The sequence below is a fragment of the Narcine bancroftii genome, chromosome 7 (assembly GCF_036971445.1).
Source record: "Narcine bancroftii isolate sNarBan1 chromosome 7, sNarBan1.hap1, whole genome shotgun sequence".
In the NCBI taxonomy this organism is placed as follows: domain Eukaryota; kingdom Metazoa; phylum Chordata; class Chondrichthyes; order Torpediniformes; family Narcinidae; genus Narcine; species Narcine bancroftii.
The window spans coordinates 188,496,754-188,521,674 of record NC_091475.1 but is presented as its reverse complement, the minus strand read 5'-3'; the positions used below and the strand labels follow the sequence as shown (position 1 = coordinate 188,521,674).

The window sequence follows — 24,921 nt, the reverse complement described above, 5'->3', positions numbered from 1 at the left end:
GTCCTACCAAGAGGCAATGAGCACTTTACAGAGGCATTACAGTAAGGGGCATAGCAAACTCCACTCCCGGTACAGACTCATGACCAGGTCACAACAAGTAGGGGAGTCTGCCAGAGACTTTATACACTCTCTGAAAGATCTGGCGAGAGGCTGCAAATTTAAAGCAGTATCAGCTCAGGAGTATGTGGAGGACCTTATTAGGGACAGAATTGTTGTGGGCATACAGTCCACTGAGATGCGACATCGATTGTTGGAGAAAGGAATAATGGGGCTAAATGAGGCAGAGACTATTGCAGAAGCTTTAGAAAGCACCAGGAAAGAATTGGAGGAGTACTCACAGGACCCTGAGGCTGGGACAGATGTCACATTGCTGGACTCTCTCGCCCCACGTAAAGAAAAGTATGCTGCCTCACAGGAATTCACCACAGCAGCAGCACACCTTGAGGGTCCCAAATACTTTTTCATTGGACAAAGAAAACACCCCAGAGCTCTCTGCCCTGCCAGAAAAAACATGTTTGTTCCAACTGTGGAAAATGTGGGCATTTATTCAAAAGTCTGCAGAAGCCCCAAGGCCACAGCCAAGGCCCATTCTCATGCTAATGAGAGGCAGGAAAGCTCTTCTTACTCCACAGACAAACAGAAGAAGAAGAATGCCATGTGCAGCCGGCCATCTTGGACAAATGCTACAGAGCAGAGGACACAGTCTTCAGGAGACGAATATGACGCCGAGTACTATCGGATGGAAGGACACGCCAGACAGGCGAGTCCACATCAATTTATCTGATGCCACTCTGGGCATCAAAATTAATGATTTGAGGGTAAATTGCTTAATAGATAGTGGAAGCACTGAAAGTTTTATTGACCAGGGGTTAGTCAACCAACTTATCCTCCCCACACACCCGAGTGAGCACCAGATCCTGTTAGCAGCCAGCAGCCTTGTGACTGAGGTAAAACAGTTTTGCAGGGTTACTCTAGAAATCCGGGGCACAAAATACAAAGGGTTCAAATTACTATACTCCCTCACCTCTGTGCCCCGGTGCTATTGGGGTTAGATTTTCAGTGCCAGTTAGAAAGCATTACAATAGTACACAACGGGCCTCACCCCCCCCCCCCCCCCACTACGCCTTACGAAGAAACAACACTGCAACCTGTCTGTCCTGAACATAGAACCCCCTCCGCTGTTCACACACCTGACCCCAGAATGCACACCAATAGCCACAAAGAGCAGGAGGTGCAGCCCAAGGGACAGAGCCTTCATTAGGGCAGAGGTCCGCAGGCTACTACAGGAGGGCATCATAGAGCAGAGCACCAGCCCCTGGAGAGCCCAGGTGGTTGTAGTAAAGTCAGGAGAAAAACTGCGCATGGTAATGGATTACAGCCAGACAATCAACAAATATGCACAACTAGATGCCTACTCCCTGCCACGCATAGAAGACATGGTCAACAACATAGCACAGTATAAGGTGTTCTCCATCATAGTTCTGAAGGCAGCATACCACCAACTGCCCATTAGAAACAACGATCACATTTACATGGCATTTGAGGCAGACGGAAGGCTGTATCAATTTCTGCGACTTCCCTTTGATGTCACCAATGGAGTGTCCCTGTTTCAGAGAGAAATGGACTGAATAGTAGATGAGTTCCAACTGAAAGCAGTGTTCCCCTACTTGGACAATGTGACAATCTGTGGCCACACTCAGGAGGATCGTGACATGAATTTAAAATGCTTCTTCCAGGCAGCCAAGGAAAGGAACCTAATGTACAACGGGGACAAATGCATCTTTAGCACCAGGAAGTTGCCAATCCTGGGCTACATAGTGCAGAACGGGGAAATCAGCCCAGACACAGCCTGTATGCACCTTCTCCTAGACCTCACAGGGCCATACACCCTGAAAGCACTAAAAAAGTGTTTAGGGTTGTTCGCTTACTACGCCCAATGGGTCCCCAACTATGCCGACAGGGCCTGCCCACTTATAAAAGCCTCAGTTTTCCCACTGTGCCCAGCAGCCACCAGAGCATTCAGGGACATTAGGGACCATATCGCTAAAGCTACCATAGATGAGTCAATCCTGTTTCAAGTAGAAACGGATGCATCCGATGTGGCTCTGGCAGCCACCCTAAACCAAGACAGATGACTGGTGGCCTTTTTCTCGCGAACCCTACAGGGGTCAGAAGTAAGAGACTCAGCAGTAGAGAAGGAGGCCCTAGCCATTGTGGAAGCAATAAGGCACTGGCGACATTATCTGGCGTGCAAACACTTCACCCTCGTCACAGACCAACGGTCTGTGGCTTTTATGTTCGATAACCAGAACAGGGGGAGAATTAAGAATGACAAAATCCTGTGCTGGCGGATAGAATTGTTTACATTTAACGACAACATTCTATACCGCCCCTGGAGACTCAACAAGCCCCCGGATACGCTGTCCAGAGGCACTTGTGCCATCTTTAACCACACGTCCCAGTTGCAGAACTTGCACAACGAGCTGGGCCACCCGGGGGTCACTAGACTGTTTCACTTCATCAAAACCTAAAACCTCCCATTTTCGGTAGAGGAAGTGAGGTCAGTGAACAAGAGCTGTCCCATCTGTGCGGAATGCAAACCGCAATTTTACCGGCCAGACAAAGCCACCCTGATAAAAGCTACCAAACCTTTTGAGCGCCTCAGCCTCGATTTTAAAGGCCCGCTCCCATCCAATAATAGAAATGTCTATTTCCTAAACGTAATAGATGAATATTCCCATTTCCCTTTCGCAATCCCGTGTTCTGATGGATCAGCAGCCACTGTTATAAAATGACTCCAACCCATCTTCAGCATATTTGGGTACCTGAACTACATACACACAGACAGGGGTGCTGCATTCATGAGCGCAGAAGTACAGCAGTACCTGCACAAGAGAGGGATATTGCTACCAGCCGCACTACAAGTTACAATCCCAGGAGGAATGGACAAGTCGAAAGGGAAAATGCCACAATCTGGAAAACGGTCCTCTTGACTTTAAAAGCAAAAGACCTGCCTGTTACTAGATGGCAAGAAGTGTTGCCAGATGCCCTACACTCTATACGTTCTTTGTTGTGTACTGCCATGAACATGACCCCACATGACTGTATCTTTTCTTTCACAAGGAAAGCCACGACGGACACAGTGCTGCCTAAATGGATGATGACACCGGGACCTGTTCTCCTCCAGAAGCACTGCAGACCCCACAAAGTGGACCCACTAATGGATCAAGTGGAGTTGAGGCATGCGAAACCTCAGTACGCCTTCGTCACATTCCCAAATGGAAGAGAAGACTCAGTGGCCGTCAGGGATCTCGCACCAACCGGATGTGAGAACAACGTGGAGGAAACACAGATGTCTATGGATCAACAAGGAGCCCAGCAGCAGTCACGAGAACAGTTGTCCATCGAGTCACCCCAGAGAACTCTAACACCCACCCCGGACATCAGGACCCTGGGTACGCCCGTCCCATAAAATATCACCACTCTAAACTTGATGGCAGGACCTAATCCCATACAAGAGGATCCCCAGCCCACACGACCAACCAGTACTTCCCACTCCCACACCTCCACCAAGAAAGAACGAAAGGCAGACCGCACTCCCCACCCCTATACCACTACTGAGGAGGTCTAGAAGGCAACGGAAGCCACGAAAATTTTTGGATTTACGAACTTACAAACAAGGGAACGAGGATGGGGTGGTGGGGGGATAACAATTTTTTAAGGGGGGGTGAATGTGGTGATATGTAATTACACCACTAGGTCACCAGGGGTCAGCCCAGTGAGCTTGTATATAAAGCAGTCCAGAGCTACAGTCTACCTTCCAGGTTTGTCTAGCAGAGAGACAAGGCCTCTTAGTGTACATATTAGTTTATTAAAGCTGTCTTATACTCACACTGCTGTTGTGGTTATTGTCAGTACACAGTGAACTGGGATTCACTGGTATTGAGTTGTGTTGATGGCTGGCCCCACCCCCATCTGCTCACATATAACCCTTGGCTTCCTGTCTAAACCCAGAACCCTTCTGAAGACGACTGTGAGACCCTACCCATTGATATAAGCTAATAAAAGCATTTGTTCTCACTCCAGTCGTGAGAGCTTTTATTCTCACTACAGCTGTTGCATCTGATCTCATGTATAATGAGCTTTTATTGAGGAAATTATCTGAAACAGCTTCACCAGTGAGTCACTATTGTTATCTTTCTAAAATTAAAAAATACACACTGATATTATAAATTAATCAAATATTTGTGAAATAACATACCTTATTTTATACTAACAGATTCAATGGGGAGAAACATTAAGTTCAGTCACTTACAGTTTCAACAGTAAAGAAGAAACCACCACAGAAACCGAGGAAGCAGCCATTGCCGCAGAACCCATCCATGGCTGTAAAACTAGGCCCAAAGGCAAAAACACCCCTAGAAAACACATCATATTTTAAAACATAAAGCAAAGAATCATTAAAATAATTACTGGTGCTTAGGTTTTGGTATTAAGTGAAACCTGGGCACAAGGTTAACAACTCAAATCAAAGGGAGGCTGACTTCATACCAAAAATGGATCAGTGATCCACAAGTTTAATGGACATCAAAATCAAGAAAGTGAACAATTTTGTTTCAAACTATTTACTGTACAGCAAAGCATATACAGTGAGGGGGCAGAGTTTAAATGAGGCAGGTGGGTATTTTGTTTTATACACACGGAGAGAGGTAGGGGGCCTGGAACAATGGTAAGGGTTAGTAGTGGAAGCAGAGATTAGCATTTAAGAGGCTTCAAGATAGATACATGAACATGCAGGGAACAGAAGAATATGCATCATGTTTAACTTAGGCATTATGCATGGCATTATCCTGATCAATGATAATCTTGTGTCACTTTTAGTTTGCAACACAATTATATAGCAGTTTGCATATCATCAACGTATTACAGTATTTCTATATTCTCTCTATTAGTATTCCTCAGCTGTACCACCTGTACTTTTTCAAAATAGCTCACTTTCAGTCTTCATATTGCACATGCAACAGAATGCCTAAACCATGTCTCAGATGTTTGGTTATACAACGCACATGGTAAATAATTGAATGTGCAATGACAAATATCTTTGGCTTGGCTTCGCGGACGAAGATTTATGGAGGGGGTAAAAAGTCCACGTCAGCTGCAGGCTCGTTTGTGGCTGACAAGTCCGATGCGGGACAGGCAGACACGGTTGCAGCGGCTGCAGGGGAAAATTGGTTGGTTGGGGTTGGGTGTTGGGTTTTTCCTCCTTTGCCTTTTGTCAGTGAGGTGGGCTCTGCGGTCTTCTTCAAAGGAGGTTGCTGCCCGCCAAACTGTGAGGCGCCAAGATGCACGGTTTGAGGCGTTATCAGCCCACTGGCAGTGGTCAATGTGGCAGGCACCAAGAGATTTCTTTAGGCAGTCCTTGTACCTTTTCTTTGGTGCACCTCTGTCACGGTGGCCAGTGGAGAGCTCGCCATATAACACGATCTTGGGAAGGCGATGGTCCTCCATTCTGGAGACGTGACCCATCCAGTGCAGCTGGATCTCCAGCAGGAATCCACACAGCATTTGAACCAAATAACTGATGAGCAAACAAGTTTTGATCACTTTCTCCCCATAATTTTATAATGCACAGAACCTCTTTTCTCCTTGTTAATCCTATCTCAAGAAGAATTCCATCCACTCATTGACTCTGTAAAAGGACCCGTCAAGCAATATCAGTGGATTTTTATGTGCTGGCTTCACTTTACCCTCTATAGTACAGTGTCACAAGAGGGCTTCATGCATTCAGCTGCAAGTTAAGCAACATGCTGAGACTTCATTAGCCATCATCCCAGCAGATACATGAAAAATCTGCCCAGAAAAAAAAATATTTGGTTGAAGTCAAATGCACAAGATGCACGATTCCAAAATTAACAACAGCGGCATGAATTCCATGCAGATTGCCTTTACCGCAGGAAGAAATAAAGAGTTATACTTAGCTGAAAACCAAGTATAGGATTCAATATATGCATTTATTACAAGCTTTCCCACTGGGGACACTCAGTGGGCCAAGCAGCATCTGTGGAACAAGAAAGGAATAGATTTGGCTTTTCTGGTTGAAACCCTTCATCAGGACACTCCTACTCTTTCATTTGTTCTGATCATGTCAAAGGAAGTTGGATGGAAATAAAGTTGATCCTGAATAGCATCCATCTCTATTGCATGGACCATAGTATGATTTTTTTTTCTGCTAACTCCAACTGAAATAGAGATTTAGAACCATAGAACACGACAGTGCAGAAACAAGACCTTCAGCCCATCTAGTCCATGCAGATACATGTAAATCTGTTATATTTGCATGCAACTCATAAGGCAAGATCTGCAGATTCAAAACAATAAGAATAGAGTAATATTATTGACTTATTGTTGTGACACAGAAGGAAGCAAAAGGAAGTGCATGGAAGCTGAACACATTCTCTAAAAAGGCCTACAGAAAGCAACAGAAACAAATTCCAGATTTCTTTTTCCATATTGTTCAACTATTAAAAGAGTACGATCACAGTTCAGGGACGATCAGATACTCCCATCAACAACATTACTGAAAATTCCTCTCCCAAACCCCCCCAGACACATCCTCCTACTTATCTCCCATTCTTCCTCATGGGAGCTCATCTGTGAACCAGCTCGGCATTCAAGCAAGGCAGTTTGGTTAAGCTTTATTCTGGCCAGATGGATTGGAATCTCTGATGAGTATCCAAGCTCTTCAGTGTTGTGGAAAGGAAACGCAGAAGCAAATCTGGAGTGAACCTGGGACATTTGTGTACTTTCAACGGATTGTTAATTTCTCATTGGTTCCTGAAGATGTCCCAATGTCCTCCCCTTTGTATATTGAACAGGGTTTGAATGTATAAACCCATTTATTGATTTTAAGGGAACTAAAGTGCTAAAGTAAAGGACAAAACTGGTTAAAAAAAAATCAATCTCCACTCACCAGCAGCAATGGGAATTCCAACCAGGTTATAAATTAAGGCGAATACAAAATTTATTCGAATTCGAGAAACAGTCTTTTTCGATAAATCAATACTAGCCACAACATCTAGCAGATCATTCTGATGGAAAAAGACAGAATGCGCATCACCACAAATTCCAAAGCAAATAAAATGATAATGGAGATAAAAATAGTTGCTTCAAGTTTGTATGAATGCTGCTTTTTTAGCAGTGGCTCACCCTAATAAGAACTACATCAGCTGCTTCAATAGCCACATCTGTGCCGGTTCCAATGGCAATTCCCACATCAGCTTTAGCAAGGGCAGGAGAATCATTTATTCCATCTCCAACCATTGCAACCGTTTTACCCTGGTCCTGAAGCTCCTGAACTTTGGCTACTTTATGAGAGGGAAGAACTTGTGCAAATACTTTCTTAATGCCAACCTTAATAAATTGAAAACAAAACTTAAGAGAAAGAATAAAGAGACACATATTTATATTTGTAATTGAAAAAAATCTTTACCTTTTTAATTTATGATTAATGCATTTAATCCCAGTAAATAGGACAGTATTTCCAAAATTCATTGAGCAACATGTTCTCAACGTCCGGGAGGAATCATGATTATCGGGCACACTGGGAGGACTAATATGGCGTTCAATATACTATGTGTGTACTGAGGAATAGAATGACTTTGGTGTACAAGTTCAAGGATCATTGAGAGTGGAGCCCAGGTAAATACTATCAGTAACTGCAGCTTGTATTTGGGAATCGATTGCCATCTTTAATCATAGCCATTCCCCAGGTTCAGAGGGAGAGAAGAACAGCAACAGCCCATTCACTGAAATTGCTAGTGACTCTTTGCAGCTGGGAATCTGATAATCACTGTGTCAATCACCCATAATTCTTTTCATATTCTATCTGCTACATAAAATTATTCAATACTCAACTATAGGCAATGGTTAACATCTTGAATATCAAGGCAAAAACCATAACAAGTAAGAATTGGCTGAGGAAAAGGGCTTAAAGGAGGGAGATAAGAGTCAGTCCCGTAGTAAGGAAACAAGCCCTCCACACCAAACATCACACCCTTGTAGGAGGTCCTATACATGGGGAATGATCAGATGTTATTAACACCTACCTGGCTAGCAATTGCTGCAGCTGTTTTGCAGTTGTCACCTGTTAGGAGCACCACCTCCACTCCCAAGTTCTGCAAAGTGCACACAGCCAGCGCAGCTTCCGGCTTGACGGTATCTGCAATTGCTATCATACCACACAGCGCACCTTTCCAGAAAGAAATACAACATGAGGAAGAATGAGAACTATGTCGACATGAAATAATCTCAGAGATAGTGGAACCTGGAGCAGGAGCTGTCCAGATCCAAAACATCGGCTTTCCATTTTCCTCCACAGATGCTGCCTGACCTGCCACTTATGGCAGCTGCTCATATTTTGAACTTGTATTAGCTGCATTTGTACTGACGCAAAGTAATTTAAATTTAGTATAGATTTAGAATATAGCTCAATATTAATTGTAATCTTCTACTAATTTATTACTTCTGTCATATCAGGATAAAAGATTTTATATAACGTTGTTACATACATTCTGGTAGTTTTTAAGCATAGGACATTTTAAATGATCATTCAACCACAAACTCCCTAAAGACCATATAATATTCCAGCATTTTCTATTTATTTCAAATTTATAGTCTTACCTTAGTAAATTTTGATAATATGCTTCTTTTCCTCACTTTTAAAGTATTTCATTCACATGAATATTCTTAGATATTTTCACATCCCTTTGTGAGATTTTCTTTGCTCATTTGCCGAGAAATGTGTCTCTGAAACTCAGTCCCACAACTTTCTTTCAAATAATGCAGTAAAAGCAATTCTACACCCTAAAGCTCTGCCTAGCCCTCAAGGTTCTCAGTTCTGCCAGGCTTGGGAAAGCTTCCTGATCAATATTCAGTGACACAGGGTGTTAAATAAGGTGTTTGGTATGCTTGCTTTCATTGGTCAGGTCACTGAGTACATGATTTGAGGCATCATCTAACAGCTGTTCAAGTTGTACATATGGCCACATTTGGAATTCTGTCTGCAGTTCTATTTTCCCTAAAGTGTAGGAAGCTGAGGAGAATACAAAATCATGAGGGGTATAGATAAGTCTTTTCCCCAGGATAGGAGAATATTGGGCATAGGTTTAAGGTGAAGGGAGGCAGATTTAAAAGTGACCAGGGGCGCAGGTTTTACACATAGAGGATAGGGGACACATGGAGCAAGTTGCAGAGTAAGTGGCTAAGGTGATATTTAATAGACCTATGGGTGGGTACACAGGAAGGGAAAGTTTAGAGCTCTATTGGTTAGGCACAAGCAGATTGGATTAGCTCAACACTTTGTTGGCATGGAGGTGTTGGGCTGAAGGGCCTTTTTCCATGTTGACTCCATTCAACGAGTTAAAATATGCAAGATTCCCAACCTCATTAGAATACTCAACTCTCATTCTGCTCCTACTTGTCTTTTTCAATGGACGGGTTGGGGTCACATTTGAGATATTTTTATTTCATCTAAAATCCCCTGATATTTTGGGGTTGAAGATTAACTCAGCAGATGCAGTGTGGGTCATGTGGCCTCTCTGTCTGGAACTTGGTGGGAATATGGATTGTGGAGAGTCATGTGATCTTTCTGCCTGGAACCTAGTCAGAAGTTGCATCACCTGCCAATCAAGGTGGGACTCTGCCCACCCATCAGTGCAGACCTGACCATTGACTCCTTTAAATCACTTCCTGATTACCTGGGCCAAACTCCCCAGCTTTAAAACCTCACCAGGTACAGTAGCTATCCTCTTAGCTCCTTGGTCCTGACTACACTAGGTTGCAAATTCTGGCCATCATTGGAGGAGATGTTGGTAAGGTATGCACTACACATAGAGCGGATGGTAGTGTTGTGTGGGAATACTTAGTATTGATCCGCACCCTGTTGGCACAGGAAATCAGGAGTATATGTATTTTGAAGTCCCTGTCTTGTAAGAGTGTGCTAGTTACCCAATATTACTGCATGTGTGCACAGTAATAGAGAGTAGGTGGCCACTGGCACTGGAGATTACTGTATCTGATGTAAATGCATATATAATTTTAGTGTCAAGTGTTGTTTTGTGTCTTCCCTGTTACGATTTCCCCATGTGTACAATAAAGATCATCCTTTGTTTTCGGCGTGTGTCTGGACTCGCTTCTCTATGAACCCACTGAACCGGATTTAAATCTCATGTAACAGCAGGTCACGCAACATCCACAGGAAGTAAAAGACAGTAAAAGTTTCAGGCCCAAAACGCTGACTGCTTTTTACTTCCTATGGATGCTGCACGACCTGCTGAGATTATCCTCTACTTTTGTGTATTGGAAATAAGTTTGTTAATAATCTGCACAATTCTTGAGGAATTCACCCAGAATAATAAACCAAACAATTAGATTATTCAAGATAATGCGCAAGTAAGTTTTGAACAATTCTCCAACTGAGAAGTTGGATTTGTTACCATTCTTATTGATTATGACCTGTATTGCAACAAGGCATTTCCATGGAGTAAAATATATATATATAACATTACTATTGCAGATTCCCAGTTGGAATCACTGTGTGAGCATTACCATCAATGGCTACCAGCACTGCTGTCTGTCCTTTCTGTTCATGATTAATCATGGCCTCATCAATATCATTTCCAACGTGTAATCCATTGCGTATCATCCACTCTCGGTTTCCAATTGTGACAGAGATCACCTGAGAACCCACTGCACCTAAAGATGTCATTACATATACTGAATTAGTATCACTAATGAAATATCACAGCCATGATTGATCAAGGGCTTCAAAAAGCTGTCAAGAACACCCATTCTCAATGGGTATCCCTGGAGGCCATAGCACATTTAAGTAAAAGCCTCATTTTCTTTTCACTTCATGAAACAAATAATTATTGTTTTATGTAGTTGGTAGGAGAGAAGTACGGGAAAAAAAAAATATGACTGCTTCATAGGGAAGGGGGCCCAGAAAAGATGTGAAATACTGCACTTCCTTCCATTTTCTTGAGTGAGAAACCTCAACAGCTGTGTGCACTTCTGCATCAAACTGGATCCTTACCACATGGTCAAACAACATTAAAGATCTATATTATGAACCAGGGGGTTTTAATGGCAAAAACTGAATTCTAATCGCCCAGGGATGGCCAAACCTGCTTAACACAAGAGCTACATATGATGAACTTCAAACGTTGACGAGGCACAAGACATGAAAAAAATATCACATACACATTTTCACTCTTACGTGCACATTTTGTTACAAAACATGCATATAAATATTAAGAACTACATGTACATAATATTTATTCATGTATGTTGTTTTTAAATTGCTAATTTGTATTAGTTTCTATAATCAAAAAGTACAAATACCCAGTGACCTCCATAATGTTTGGGACAAATACACTTTGTTCCTTTATTTGCTCCAATTCACATATCATTAAAGTGCACATTTCAGATTTTATTCAAGGTTTATTTGTATACGTTTTAGTTTTACCATTTAGAAATTACAATTTTTTTTAATACCTAGTCCCCTCACTTCAGGGCACCATAATATTTGGGACATTTGGCTCCTCTGGTGTTTGTGAGTAAACCACCTTACTTCAATGTGAAGCAATAATCTCATCTGTTCTGCATTTTTATTGATAGAAAACTGCTTAAATAGATATTCACATCTGGCATTAGCTTTGATATACTTGATTACAGAATGCAGTATCTCGTGTAGAACAGGGGAAACTTTCTTGGAAACGAAGTTTTCTTGGTGGATAACACAATGCACAACCAACATGTTTGGACTTTCATCCTTCATTAATTTTAAACATCCTGCTTTTTTACCCATCATAGCAGGTGCACCATCTGCAGCACAAAATACAATGTTTCCTTTGGATATTTCATTTTCATCCAGATCATTTTTGAGCTTGCTGTATATATCAACTGCAGTCGTGCCTGTTTCTAATGATTCACAAAACAACATCTCTTCTTGAAACTCTTCCTGATCAATATATCTCACATAAGCCAATAATCAAGGCAACTGGAATGCATCAAAGCTGGCCGACTATTGTTGGACACTGACATGAGAGGCATCAGATGTAGAGTACAAAACAAAAATCAGTGGCAATCAGTGAACCGGTGCGGACTCGAAAGGTCAACATGGCCTATTTCCGCTCCGTTAATGGTTATATGGTTATGGTTACTCACAGTTGCTTCATTGGAGCACGTATAAGAGATGTAGATTTGTTCTAAGATTTAGATCATCTATTGAACCTATAGTTGCCATTTTTCAACAGGAGGACCAAAGTTGTGCCAATAAAAGTCAAAGAAGCCAAAGAGGCTGAAAAACAAGAACAAATCAGTGAGAGACATCCCTCAAGCCTAAGATTACCAAAATCAACCTCATTAAGAAGGATCATGTTGGTGAGCTCCGTAATCGCAAAGGGACTGGTATTCCAAGAAAACCTCTACTGCTGACGGCCAAATTATTATCATAATGAGGAAAAAATCCCCAAACCTATGTCCGACAGATGAGAAACACTCTTCGGGAGGCAGGTTATGTATAATATCAATGACCAGTGTCTGCAGCAGACTTCATGAACAGAAATACAGAGGCTACACTGCAAGATGCAAACCACTAGTTAGCCACAGAAAGGATAGCCAGAATAAAGTTTGCCAAGAGTATTTAAAAGAACCTGCAGAATTCTGGAAAAAGGTCTTGTGGGCAGATGAGACAGACCAAGATTAACCTGTATCAGAGTGAGGGCAAGAGCAAAGTGTGGAAATGTAAAGGAACTGCCCAAGATCCAAAGCAGACCACCTTTATCATGGAGCACATCTTGCAATGTAGCCTCTGTATTTCTGTTCCCGAAGTCCTCTGTGTCCTGAAGAGTATTTCTGATCTGTCAGACATACGTTTGGGGTATGTGGAGGTCTTCCTTGGAATACCAGTCCCTTTGTGATTACTGAGCTCTCCAACGTACTCTTTCTTCTTAATGATGTTCCAAACTGTTGATTTTGATAATCCTATGGTTTGGGTATTGTTTCTTATTGTTTTATTCTTGTTTTTCAGTCTCATAATGTCTTCTTTGACTGTCATTGGCACAACTCTGGTCCTCATGTTGAAAAATGGAAACTACAGACTCAAGAGGTGATCAAAAGCTTCAAAGCAAGCCGAGTTCTCTTATACCTGCATAATGAAGCAATTAAATATATCTGAGTACTCATACACACCTGTGAAGCGATGTCCCAAACATTATGGTGCCCTGTAATTTCTACATGGTCAAATCAAAATTTATACAAATAACCTTGAATAAAATCTGGAATATGAATTTCAATTACATGTGAATTATTTTTTACAAATTTAAATCTGGAGGACAGGGGCAAATAAAGGAGAAACAAAAGTGCCTTTGTCCCAAACATTATGGAGGGCTTTGTACATACCAAATATTTTCAAAATCCTGACTGATTTTCTGTGTAGGTTTCTGCCCATGGAAGCAGGAGAAGTTGCCTCATTAAATATATTTAAAATGCAGTAAGGTAGATTTTTGGATTATTGGGAAATTAAGGGTTTACAGGGGAAAGATGGAGCTGGGTCCACGGCCAGATCAGCTGTGACTTCGCTGAATGTGGGAATAGACTCAACGGACTGGATGGACGACTCCTGCTCCTGTTTCTGATTTGTTCTATTCAGGAATGTTGCTGCCACTGGTCTCTGCAGATACCTGCATCATTGCAGCATCCACAGTCAAGCGCACGAAGCAGGAAGTAACCTGAAGCAAAGCTACCTCTTGCATCAGGGTGAGGCCAGGGGGACCACAGCACTGCTCATCCTCATTCCACCCTCTGCTCTCCTCTTCCCAGTTGCTGGTGGGATGGGGGGAGCAGCTGCTGGGAGCAGAGGCTTGAGTATGGAGCGCTCTAACCTCTGTGCTGCCTGGCTGACTCTCCATCCGGTGGTGCTGCTCTGTCCTAGTGCCTGGATGACGTTCTCATTGGGAACCCCCTGCAGCCTCTCCTCCCTGTCCCTCTGTCATCTTTATTTCCCCCTTACCCAGCCTCCGGGGCAGGCCATGCCTCACTGAAGCTCTCCTAGCCCAGCCTCTGCAGCTGCTCCCTGTAGAGAGGACCCTCAGCTTTGCCCAACCTTTTTCCTAAACATCCCACATTGGTGCCACTCCGCAGTAGTGTGACTTGGACCGAGCAAGGAGAACCCAACTCCAGTGTGGCCTGCTCCCTCCATTCTTCTGCAGGGGCCATTCCCCACTCCTTGTCATCTAGCCAGGGCTGTGACCAACCCGGGACCCCCTGGTCCAGCTGCACGAATTTGGTGTGTCCCAGGGCAACTTTGGGAGCCCTAGTATCTCCTCCAGCCGCACATTATTGTTAAAAAGCAGCATGTGGCTTGCGAGCTGCCTATTGGCCACCCCTGTAATTGATTTAGTTCCTAATATTATTATCTACTTTTTACAGGTGTCATACATTAAAATACATTGCAAATTTAGGCATAAAAATAATTACCTTCTGCTTCAACCACCTGTGAGGACACGGCAGCATGTGAGTCACTAATCTGAATTAAATGTGGGTTCTTTTCCCATTGTTCAATTGGATTCTGTTCACTTTGCATCAGCACGGATTCAATGTTTGTAACTTTGCAGCTGATGCCACAACCTGGAACAGACTGAAAATCTGTACAGTACCCAAGCACACTGGTGGCAAGTTCCTGAAAAAGGCAGAAAAGTTTGACTAAGACAATATTTGCACATTAAAAAAAACTGCAGATGCTAGAAATCTGAAATAAAAACAGAAAATTCTGGAAAAACTCAATAAATCAGGCAATCGCAATGGAAAGAGAGTTGTCACGTCACATAACATGGAAAGAGGCCATTCAGTCCACTCCCCACACCAACCATCAACATATGCTATTTCATTCTTCCCAATTCTGATCCACACCCGTGTTTCTCATTCTAATTATTTGTGTTGTGACCCCCAAGGGTATCCGTAAGTCTCCCATTGAGAATGGCTTTCATATAGTAGTCTTCAGAACTCAATATCCAGTTCAGTAATTTCAGGTACTCACTTTTGTTTGCTTTAGAACTGGTCAATTCTGTTATAGGTTTTCCACTTGTAAAATTAATTTTGTTTGTCTCTTTTCAAATATGCGCATGATCTAGGCATTTCTAACATTCTTCTTTGGATTCCAGTTTTAGTCACAGTTGTGATCTGCTCTTCTACATGTGCCCTCTTCTGTTTTCTCTGTCTCCCTCACTAATCCATTCACCAGATAGATCTGTAAAGTGGGCAACCTTGGTCTGTCCCAGAGTTATCCCCTATATCCTATCCATTTCCCCCACTCTCTCGCACTACTTAAAACTAACCAGTTTTCTTTTATTCCTCAGTCATGAAATGTCTTTATCTTGAACCGTTAACCCAGTTTCTCTTTCCACATGTGCTGCCTACCTACAGAGTTTTGTTTAAATTTATTTTTTAAAATTTAGATATACAGCATGGAAACCAGCCCTTCCCACTCAAGCTGCCCAAATACACACATGATCAATTAACCTACTAACTCCGTATTACCTTTGAAACTTGTGGAAAACCAGAGCCTCCTGAGGAAACCTACACTGTCATGGGGAGAACATACAAACTCCCTGCAGACAGTAGCAGATTTGAACGGGACGACGGTGTTGTAATAGCATTGCACTAAACACGAGGCTAACTATACTGCCTTTCATTTTAAGACAGTTGCCAACATAATGAGTATGTGAAGAGAAAAGGAGTCTTGGTACATATTAAAAAGAGTGGACCTGGCCTTTCTCCAAGAAACCCATTTAATGCAGCAGGAACACCAAAAAATAAAAAGGGGATGGGTGGACCACTTAATAGCCTTATCACGCGAAACATACGTAATTTTTTCCATTATTAAACAATATTTCATCTTGTTATGCTATCTATTAATATCAATCATATTTGTATCTTTCCACGTATTAGCAATACATTTTTTCATTATAGATAAAGCTAAATATACAAAAGCAAGTTGAAATTTATCTAATCCCAAACCTTTCAGAGGTTGCAAACTGCATATATATATATATATAATATATATATATATATATATATAATATATATATATACATGACCAGAAAGCATGAAAAAAAGTTCCAACAGAATTACATCTAAAACACAAATCTGATTCATGAAAACCATACTTTTTTAATTTTTCAGGTGTTAAGTATAATTGATGTAGAAAATTATAATTAATCATTGCATAACGTGCATTTATCAGTCTAGTTACACTATCATCTCTTCTCTTTGGCTTGGCTTCGCGGACGAAGATTTATGGAGGGGGTAAAAAAGTCCACGTCAGCTGCAGGCTCGTTTGTGGCTGACCAGTCCGATGCGGGACAGGCAGACACGATTGCAGCGGTTGCAAGGGAAAATTGGTTGGTTGGGGTTGGGTGTTGGGTTTTTCCTCCTTTGCCTTTTGTCAGTGAGGTGGGCTCTGCGGTCTTCTTCAAAGGAGGCTGCTGCCCGCCAAACTGTGAGGCGCCAAGATGCACGGTTTGAGGCGTTATCAGCCCACTGGCGGTGGTCAATGTGGCAGGCACCAAGAGATTTCTTTAGGCAGTCCTTGTACCTTTTCTTTGGTGCACCTCTGTCACGGTGGCCAGTGGAGAGCTCGCCATATAATACGATCTTGGGAAGGCGATGGTCCTCCATTCTGGAGACGTGACCCATCCAGCGCAGCTGGATCTTCAGCAGCGTGGACTCGATGCTGTCGACCTCTGCCATCTCGAGTACCTCGACGTTAGGGGTGTGAGCGCTCCAATGGATGTTGAGGATGGAGCGGAGACAACGCTGGTGGAAGCGTTCTAGGAGCCGTAGGTGGTGCCGGTAGAGGACCCATGATTCGGAGCCGAACAGGAGTGTGGGTATGACAACGGCTCTGTATACGCTTATCTTTGTGAGGTTTTTCAGTTGGTTGTTTTTCCAGACTCTTTTGTGTAGTCTTCCAAAGGCGCTATTTGCCTTGGCGAGTCTGTTGTCTATCTCATTGTCGATCCTTGCATCTGATGAAATGGTGCAGCCGAGATAGGTAAACTGGTTGACCGTTTTGAGTTTTGTGTGCCCGATGGAGATGTGGGGGGGGCTGGTAGTCATGGTGGGGAGCTGGCTGATGGAGGACCTCAGTTTTCTTCAGGCTGACTTCCAGGCCAAACATTTTGGCAGTTTCCGCAAAGCAGGACGTCAAGCGCTGAAGAGCTGGCTCTGAATGGGCAACTAAAGCGGCATCATCTGCAAAGAGTAGTTCACGGACAAGTTTCTCTTGTGTCTTGGTGTGAGCTTGCAGGCGCCTCAGATTGAAGAGACTGCCATCCGTGCGGTACCGGATGTAAACAGCGTCTTCATTGTTGGGGTCTTTCATGGCTTGGTTCAGCATCATGCTGAAGAAGATTGAAAAGAGGGTTGGTGCGAGAACACAGCCTTGCTTCACGCCATTGTTAATGGAGAAGGGTTCAGAGAGCTCATTGCTGTATCTGACCCGACCTTGTTGGTTTTCGTGCAGTTGAATAATCAACTAATCTACTAAATAGAATAATACCTAGTGTCGCTGAGAATATTCTCCCAGAATCACAGTGCGGCTTTCGCGCTAACAGAGGAACCACTGACATGGTCTTTGCCCTCAGACAGCTCCAAGAAAAGTGTAGAGAACAAAACAAAGGACTCTACATCACCTTTGTTGACCTCACCAAAGCCTTCGACACCGTGAGCAGGAAAGGGCTTTGGCAAATACTAGAGCGCATCGGATGTCCCCCAAAGTTCCTCAACATTACACTATCATAACAAATATCTAACCAATCATCCTCAGAAAAAATAAAAACCAATATCTGCTTCCCATTTACTTTTGGATTTATCCCAACCCTTTTTATCCATACCATCCTGTAATATTTGATACATAGATGAAATATAACCGTTCTCTGGTACCTTCATAAGAAAAGTCTCAAATTTAGTCATTTCAGGTAAAATCATATCTTTACCAAACGTATGTTTTACCAAAGATCGAATTTGATAATAAAGAAATAAAAAGTTCTTATCAATAACATAACTGTCCCTCATCTGATTAAAAGATAAAAATTTACCTTCTTTAAAACAATCTCACAAATTTTCCACACCTTTAAATCTCCAATGTAATAAACTTCGATTGTGTATTGAAAAATAAATAAGTTGATTATTATACAATGGAGTCAAAGCCGATAATTCACCCCTAGAGGCTATCATTTTCTTTTTCTTTATCCATAACTTCATTAAATGTTTTAATATGGGCACATTATGTTGCTGTAACAAATTTATATTCCATCTAAACAAAAATTGATGTATTTCAAATTCAGAAATATTTGCCATCTCAAAAAACAGCCATTCCAAATCCATGAATTAACTAATAAATTTAGGTTGGGCTGCTTCATAATAATTTCAAAAATATGGTAAACATAATCCCCCTAACTCATACTTCCAAGTTAATTTATTCAAGGCTACTCTTGAAAATTTACTTCTCCATAAAAATTCCCTAACCATTTTATTTAAATCTCGAAAAAAAATATTATCAAGTAAATACGGAATAGATTTGAAACAAATCTTGCATACGTGGAAAAATATTCATCTTAATTGTATTTATCCTAACCATAAATTAATAGGTAAATCTTTCCATTTAATCAAATCAGTTTTAATTTTTTTTAAGAGTGTCTGATACAATATGGATGTCTTTCTGGATATAAAGTTAATTGGAAAAAAGTGAAATATTACCGGTAAGTGAAGGAGATTATTCAGTTTATAAGAATATTATTAGTTTGAAATGAACGGATCGAATTAAATATTTTGGTATAATTTTGAATGTTAATTATCAATCTTTATATAAACTAAATTATGTTCCATTAATAAAAAAAATGTTGTTATCTTGTGTTACTTTTGCTTTTTTTTTCCTTTTCCTTCTCTTGTTGAATTTTTTTTCATGTTTATCCTTTATGCATTTTTGGTTTGTTTTATCTTCCCAGGGTTTGTCACATGTCCGGTGAGCTGGAGCAGATGGCTGAAGGAAAAAGGTTGGATGAATGATTTACGAGGGGCAGAGGAGGTATGGGGAACACAAGTCTGAGAATCTCTGGGGAAATGGCCAAAAGTATAAAGTACATTGGTTGTAACATTAATGGCTTTAATGAGTATGTGAAGAGAAAAGGAGTCTTGGTACATATTAAAAAGAGTGGACCTGGCCTTTCTCCAAGAAACCCATTTAATGCAGCAGGAACACCAAAAAATAAAAAGGGGATGGGTGGACCAGGTAATAGCCTCCTCGTTCAGCTCAAATGCAAGGGGAGTGGGAATTCTGATATGGAAGTGTGTTCCAGTGAGAGTGTAGAATGTGATCACAGACAGAACAGGAAGATTTGTAATGGTGCACTGTCAGATATATTCAGAATTCTGTACCTTAGTAAACATGTACACCCCCAACTTTGATGATGAAAACTTCATACAGAACATTTTCCTGGGATTGGCAGAGGGAAAGGAAAACATTCTGGTTGGGGGGGATTTTAATTTTTGTCTGGATCCTGTCTTAGTCAACAAAGAAAATAACCAAGCTAAAGGCAACAAGAGCTACCATTGACAGTATGAATGAGGTGAACTTGATAGATGTGTGAAGGAAGAAGCATCTGAGGGAGAGGGATTATTCCTTCTACTCAAAACAACATGACTCCTACTCCAGAATAGATTTTTTTCTTGGCTTCAGCCCATGTAGAGGGTAGAACCATGGAGGCTGAATACACAAAGAGACTTCCCTCAGATCATTCACCCCTGATATTAAAAATATAAATGCCAGATAAGCAGGATACAGCATACAAATGGTGTCTTAATACGTGGGTGTTAAAGAAGCCAGAGTTTTGTAGTTTCATAAGAGCGCAGACGTATTCTGTGAGACCAACTATACCTCTACTCCAGATAAATTCCTCCTATAGGATACTCTCAAAGCATATTTGAGAAGTCAAATAATTGGATACACCAAAACTGTAAAAAAAATTAGGGAGGTGGACAAATTAGAACAGGAAATTATATGTCTAGAAAATTATTTGCAAAAATCGGGTTCAGAGGACCATTACAGGGCTCTAATAAATCAAAAAAATGAAATACAATACGCTCCAAACATATAATATGGAAAAGGCCATAATGCGGTCTAAACAGATACATTATGAGATGGAAGAGAGAGCCCATAAAGTCCTTTCTTGGTCGTTGAAAAGAGATCAGGGCTCAAGGATGATCAATGCAGTACAAACTGGGAATGGCAGGATCACCCATAAACCAAAAAAAAGATTAATGAGACCTTCACGGAAATCTATGAGGGCTTATTTGAATCAGAATTGACAGGGAAGTCCGATAAAGCCAGTGGGGCGACAGCCGGATAGATATTGCTGCCACTGAGGTATAGCCAAGTTTATAATTATCAAATAAAAGATTTTAAAGGAAATTTGAAATGGATTGAGAGTATGATAGAAGCTGTGAGAGAATATCCATGACTTACTTCTTTACAGTATTTAGTAATGGCACTTCCAAGAGGATGTTCACTGCTGGCTTCCGCAGTGCCAACAACTGCAAGCATTTTCTTCAGAGATAGTTGAGCTATGTTTCCCAGTAGAAGAACCCTCATTACTTTAGGAACACCATGTGTAATTGTACCAGTCTTGTCAAACATCACCACTTTTATCTAGAGAGACAACATCCTTAAGTAAAATGATCAGTTCTCAGATGCAGCTCATTTTTATCAATATCCAACATTTGCTAAAGGATAAGAATATTAAGCAGATTCCACAAAATACTACATTCTATTTTATATTCCAAGTAACTCACGGACTATCCAAAACCAAGTGCAGGACTCGCTGTTCCCAGGACAGCTCAAAAATAATCAAAATTGTGAAGGGTTCTGCAAATAGATCTTTTGCAGAAATAATAATTGGAAGAGTCATGATGAATTAGGTGAGTAAAACTGGCCAGGTGGTGGCCATAACACCTGATTTTGGAAACAGGTGAGATTCAATTCATGCAGTCATAGAGATGTACTTCACAGAAACAGGCCATTTGGCCCACCACATCGATGCTGGCCATCATGCCAATCTTTTCCATTGCTTCAGGAAAAGCAGATCTCAATATAGGAGACACAGTGCAGTGCATAAGAAACATCTCATCTTTCTTACGAATATTGCAGCAGAATCATTTTGAAACCTGACTGGATCATGCAATTATCTACTCCTATGCCAATTTTTCAAGAAAATTGATCAGCTTTACGATACTTTGACTAGAAGTTCTTAGACCAGCACATTGCAGGCCCTTCAGCTCACAATGTTGTGCTGACATTATATAATCATAGTGCATTACATCCATGAGTCTATCTAAAAGTCTTTGGAATGTCCCTGTTGTACAAGCCTCCCCACCACCACTGGCAATGCATTTCAGGCACCAACCATTCTGTGTATTTAAAAAAAAAACAATTGCACCTCACCTAACCTTTCCTCCATTTGCCTTAAAAAATGTCCTGCAGTATTTCCTATTGTCATCTCAGGAGAAAAATGCTGGTTCTCCACCTTATTTAAGCCCCTCATCTAAATATTCATCCAGTGTTTTTCTTAGTGAAAGAAAAACAAATATTTCATGAAAGAAATATTTGGTCACTTAATAGCCACTGACCTTGTGTGCCATCTCCAGTGGTTCTCCACCCTTGATGAGAATGCCACTTTGAGCACCGACACCTGTACCCACCATTACAGCTGTTGGTGTGGCCAGTCCCAGGGAACAGGGACATGCAATAGACAAAACTGTAATGGAGGTTTGAAATGCGAATCTGACAATCAGCTCAGCGTTAGAAATATTTTTGTTGTAGCCCTAAGAAAAGAAGGGTCAAAAACATGAAATAAGGAATTGACATAAACAACCAGACAATTTTGAATGCTGTTTGATGCATGGTGGGCTAGAAATTCACTTATTGACTCTAATAAAACAAAATGTTCTGCAAGTGAAACTCAGGTTAATCCAGAATGGAACATTTGCACACATTTCTGGATGCCCTTGCACTTGTGGAGAAATGTGTTGAATTTCTTGGACTGACATCATTGCCACCTGCATAATTTGCCTGCAGTGACATGTTTAACCTTGCCAGTGTGAAAAACGATGGTTTTCATTTTTCTCACAGATCAACTAACTTTTCAATTGCCACAAATCCTTATTATTTAAGGACTAAGACTTAAACAGCACTTTTTCACCTCAACAAAATTCATGACCTCCTACAATCTCCAATAAAATCTGAAATGTGACTTACTTGCTTTGCCCATATGTCAAAGGCATGGTCGTTCTCAGCTTTCTAACCTTATGTCCATTCCAGGATGCTGCTGCGGACTTCTGCCCACTGCTACATAATGAAGTCATCAAACTCCATGCGCAAAGGAAGAAGACATCATCTTCTCCTCCTCCAATTCAGAGAAGCAGGTATTGGCCTGCATTGTACATTTCACCAAAATGCAGGCATTCATAGACTATGCTCATGTAGGAATCCAGGAATCCCTTCATGGCTGTAGCTCCAAAAAGTCTCCACTGATTATATTAAAAAAAGCTTCCTGCAGCCAGGGATCTTCACAAGCCACTCCTTTTTGTTCAGACACCTGCTGACATTCTTCCATACCTTGATGAAGGGCTCAAGTCAAAAACATCGATTATGTATTTTTATCTTTGCTATATAAAGTACATTATTTGACTTGCTGATTTTCTCCAACGTTGCAGGGCTCCTTTGATGCCCTGGAACACTATTCTTGCTTATTCTCTTTTGTCTTTCCCACCCCATGCTTTCACAAATAATACTGCTATATTTGGAAGAGTGCTAATGTCCAGTAGCATATGCCTTTACAAACTGCCTCCATTGAGCATAGGCATTGCAGCATCTGCAAGAACTATCAACTAAGAACTGCCAAAACTCACAATGCCATTTACAGTAAGAGATCTCTTAAAGGTGTTTTTATGCTGGGCCTCCTCTTCGAGATCGGCTCCATCCACGGAGAAGCATTTGAACTTACCTTTTTACGGAGCAGCCCTAAAGGCTGCCTCTGTGCGGTTTTATGAAAAGCAGCACCTCCTGGCGTCCTCCAGAGCATATAGAGGCAGGAAGAATGATGCAGTAGTGTCACCCGTCACTGTGAGGTCTAACTTATGTGCTGAGCAATGGTTGTCTTCGTCACCCATAATCCCCACCCAGCTTTAACCGCTCTGGGAAACGCAGAGCGTTTCCAGCTGTGTGGGGGATTATGGGTAACGAAAACAGCCGTTGATCCTCCTTCCAACTTCTACCCAGCACTGCCCCTCCGGCATGCCGAGCACAGCTCTTTGATCCCCTCTTGCATCCATCGGACACCCCAGATCTGCTTCTCTGTCTCCATTCCTCAGCATCCATCCTCCTTCTTCCTGGGCCAAAGAGCTCAGCAGTCGAGTCCCTTTGTCCTCTGGCCCTGGCGGCTCAGTGGGCACTGACTCTCCTTGCCCCTGCTGGGCCTCCATGCTCTTCAGGCCAGACTCCCTCCCCTCACCTTGCATGTTCATTCCCACTCTCTCCAGCTCCTCATTGCCCTCCTGCTCCTTGGACTCAGCGGCCTTGATGAAGGAGCGAGAGGCGGAGGGGGAACAGGAAGAGGACATTATCAGGTGGCAGCCCTAACCCCAGCACCAATCACCGTGGGAACCTTGGTGGTGGATCCTGGGTCGCGGGCTGACAGCATCAACATGATATCATCAGCCCACCCCTAGCCAGTCGCTTCTGGCTGGTTCATTTCACGAAGCAAGCGGAACGCTCCATCCATTCCACCTCTGCCACAAACCTGAAGAGGGATCAGAGTCGGCACCTTGGAGCCGATCACAGAGAATTCATGAAGGTAAGGTCTGCGACATGAAGGTGGAGAATCTTCACCTTTACAGTCGCATTTTCTTATTCGATAAAAGGGCCTTTAAAGAAACACAACAGTCTTCTGTGAATCTTGCAATTTGAGTTCTCATTCTCAATGTGATTTTCATTAACATAAAATATAATTACATGTCAAAAGAATAGCATGGAATGATTCCAAGATCATAAGGTAATCAATGCTACTGGGTGATTATACCTCATCACAATTGATTACAGACCAGCATTATTAGTAAGTAGCCCCATTCACAACACTGATTACATCTGTGTTAACCCGCAGGTCGAATCACAGGATGTGAAATGACATTAACTGGGCAGGGCGAGTCGATTTCAACCAGGCTCTGATACATGGAGGGAGTAAGTGTCACAACCTGGCTGAGTTAACTCACTAATCGCCTTCTGGCGGTGTGAAACGACAACCAGTCTGCATCACTCACAACGTCATCACTGGAGATGGGACCACCCCTCCACTTAAAATCCTAGTGGCAGAATTACCTGCTAATAATGGTGTGGTGTGAAAGGCTCCCGGGGTCAGCTTGCCCTGCAAATTTTCCCATTTCCTAGGAGGGCTGGCAGTGAGAAGGGGGCTAATAATGCAGCTGAGTTATTCAGTTGCCCACAGTTAGATTGCAGCAGGTATTAGAAGTACAACTATTTGGGAAAGATTGTTTAGTGTTTGACTCAATTTTAACGTCAAGGTGGTGGAAGAAGAAAATAATTCTATAAGTCCTAGCCTTTTAATTGTTGAGGGAAAATTTTCTTTCAAGCAAAATGAAATACAAGTTTTTGAAAGCAGATCATATAGAAAACAATAACCATGGAGGCAGGGAGAATCCTTCAAGGTCGAACGGATGTATTTGCAGTCAGTCCACATTTTCCCCATTAAAGTCATAGGAAATACAACGGCCAACATATACACCACAAAG

General features: G+C 41.9%; 1 protein-coding gene across 2 annotated transcripts in view; it reads right to left on the bottom strand.

Moving 5' to 3' along the window:
• The window catches only part of LOC138739518 (copper-transporting ATPase 2-like), a 146,060-nt gene that overhangs the window by 50,264 nt on the left and 70,875 nt on the right, over positions 1–24,921 (bottom strand). For both annotated transcript variants that reach the window (XM_069891756.1, XM_069891755.1), the window contains exons 13-20: positions 21,745–21,939; positions 20,585–20,767; positions 14,539–14,740; positions 10,606–10,752; positions 8,106–8,248; positions 7,207–7,410; positions 6,971–7,088; positions 4,316–4,418 (exon numbers count right to left, since the gene is read on the bottom strand). In XM_069891756.1, coding sequence (XP_069747857.1) covers positions 4,316–4,418; positions 6,971–7,088; positions 7,207–7,410; positions 8,106–8,248; positions 10,606–10,752; positions 14,539–14,740; positions 20,585–20,767; positions 21,745–21,939 — 1,295 coding nt within the window. The remainder of the gene's footprint in view (positions 1–4,315; positions 4,419–6,970; positions 7,089–7,206; positions 7,411–8,105; positions 8,249–10,605; positions 10,753–14,538; positions 14,741–20,584; positions 20,768–21,744; positions 21,940–24,921) is intronic.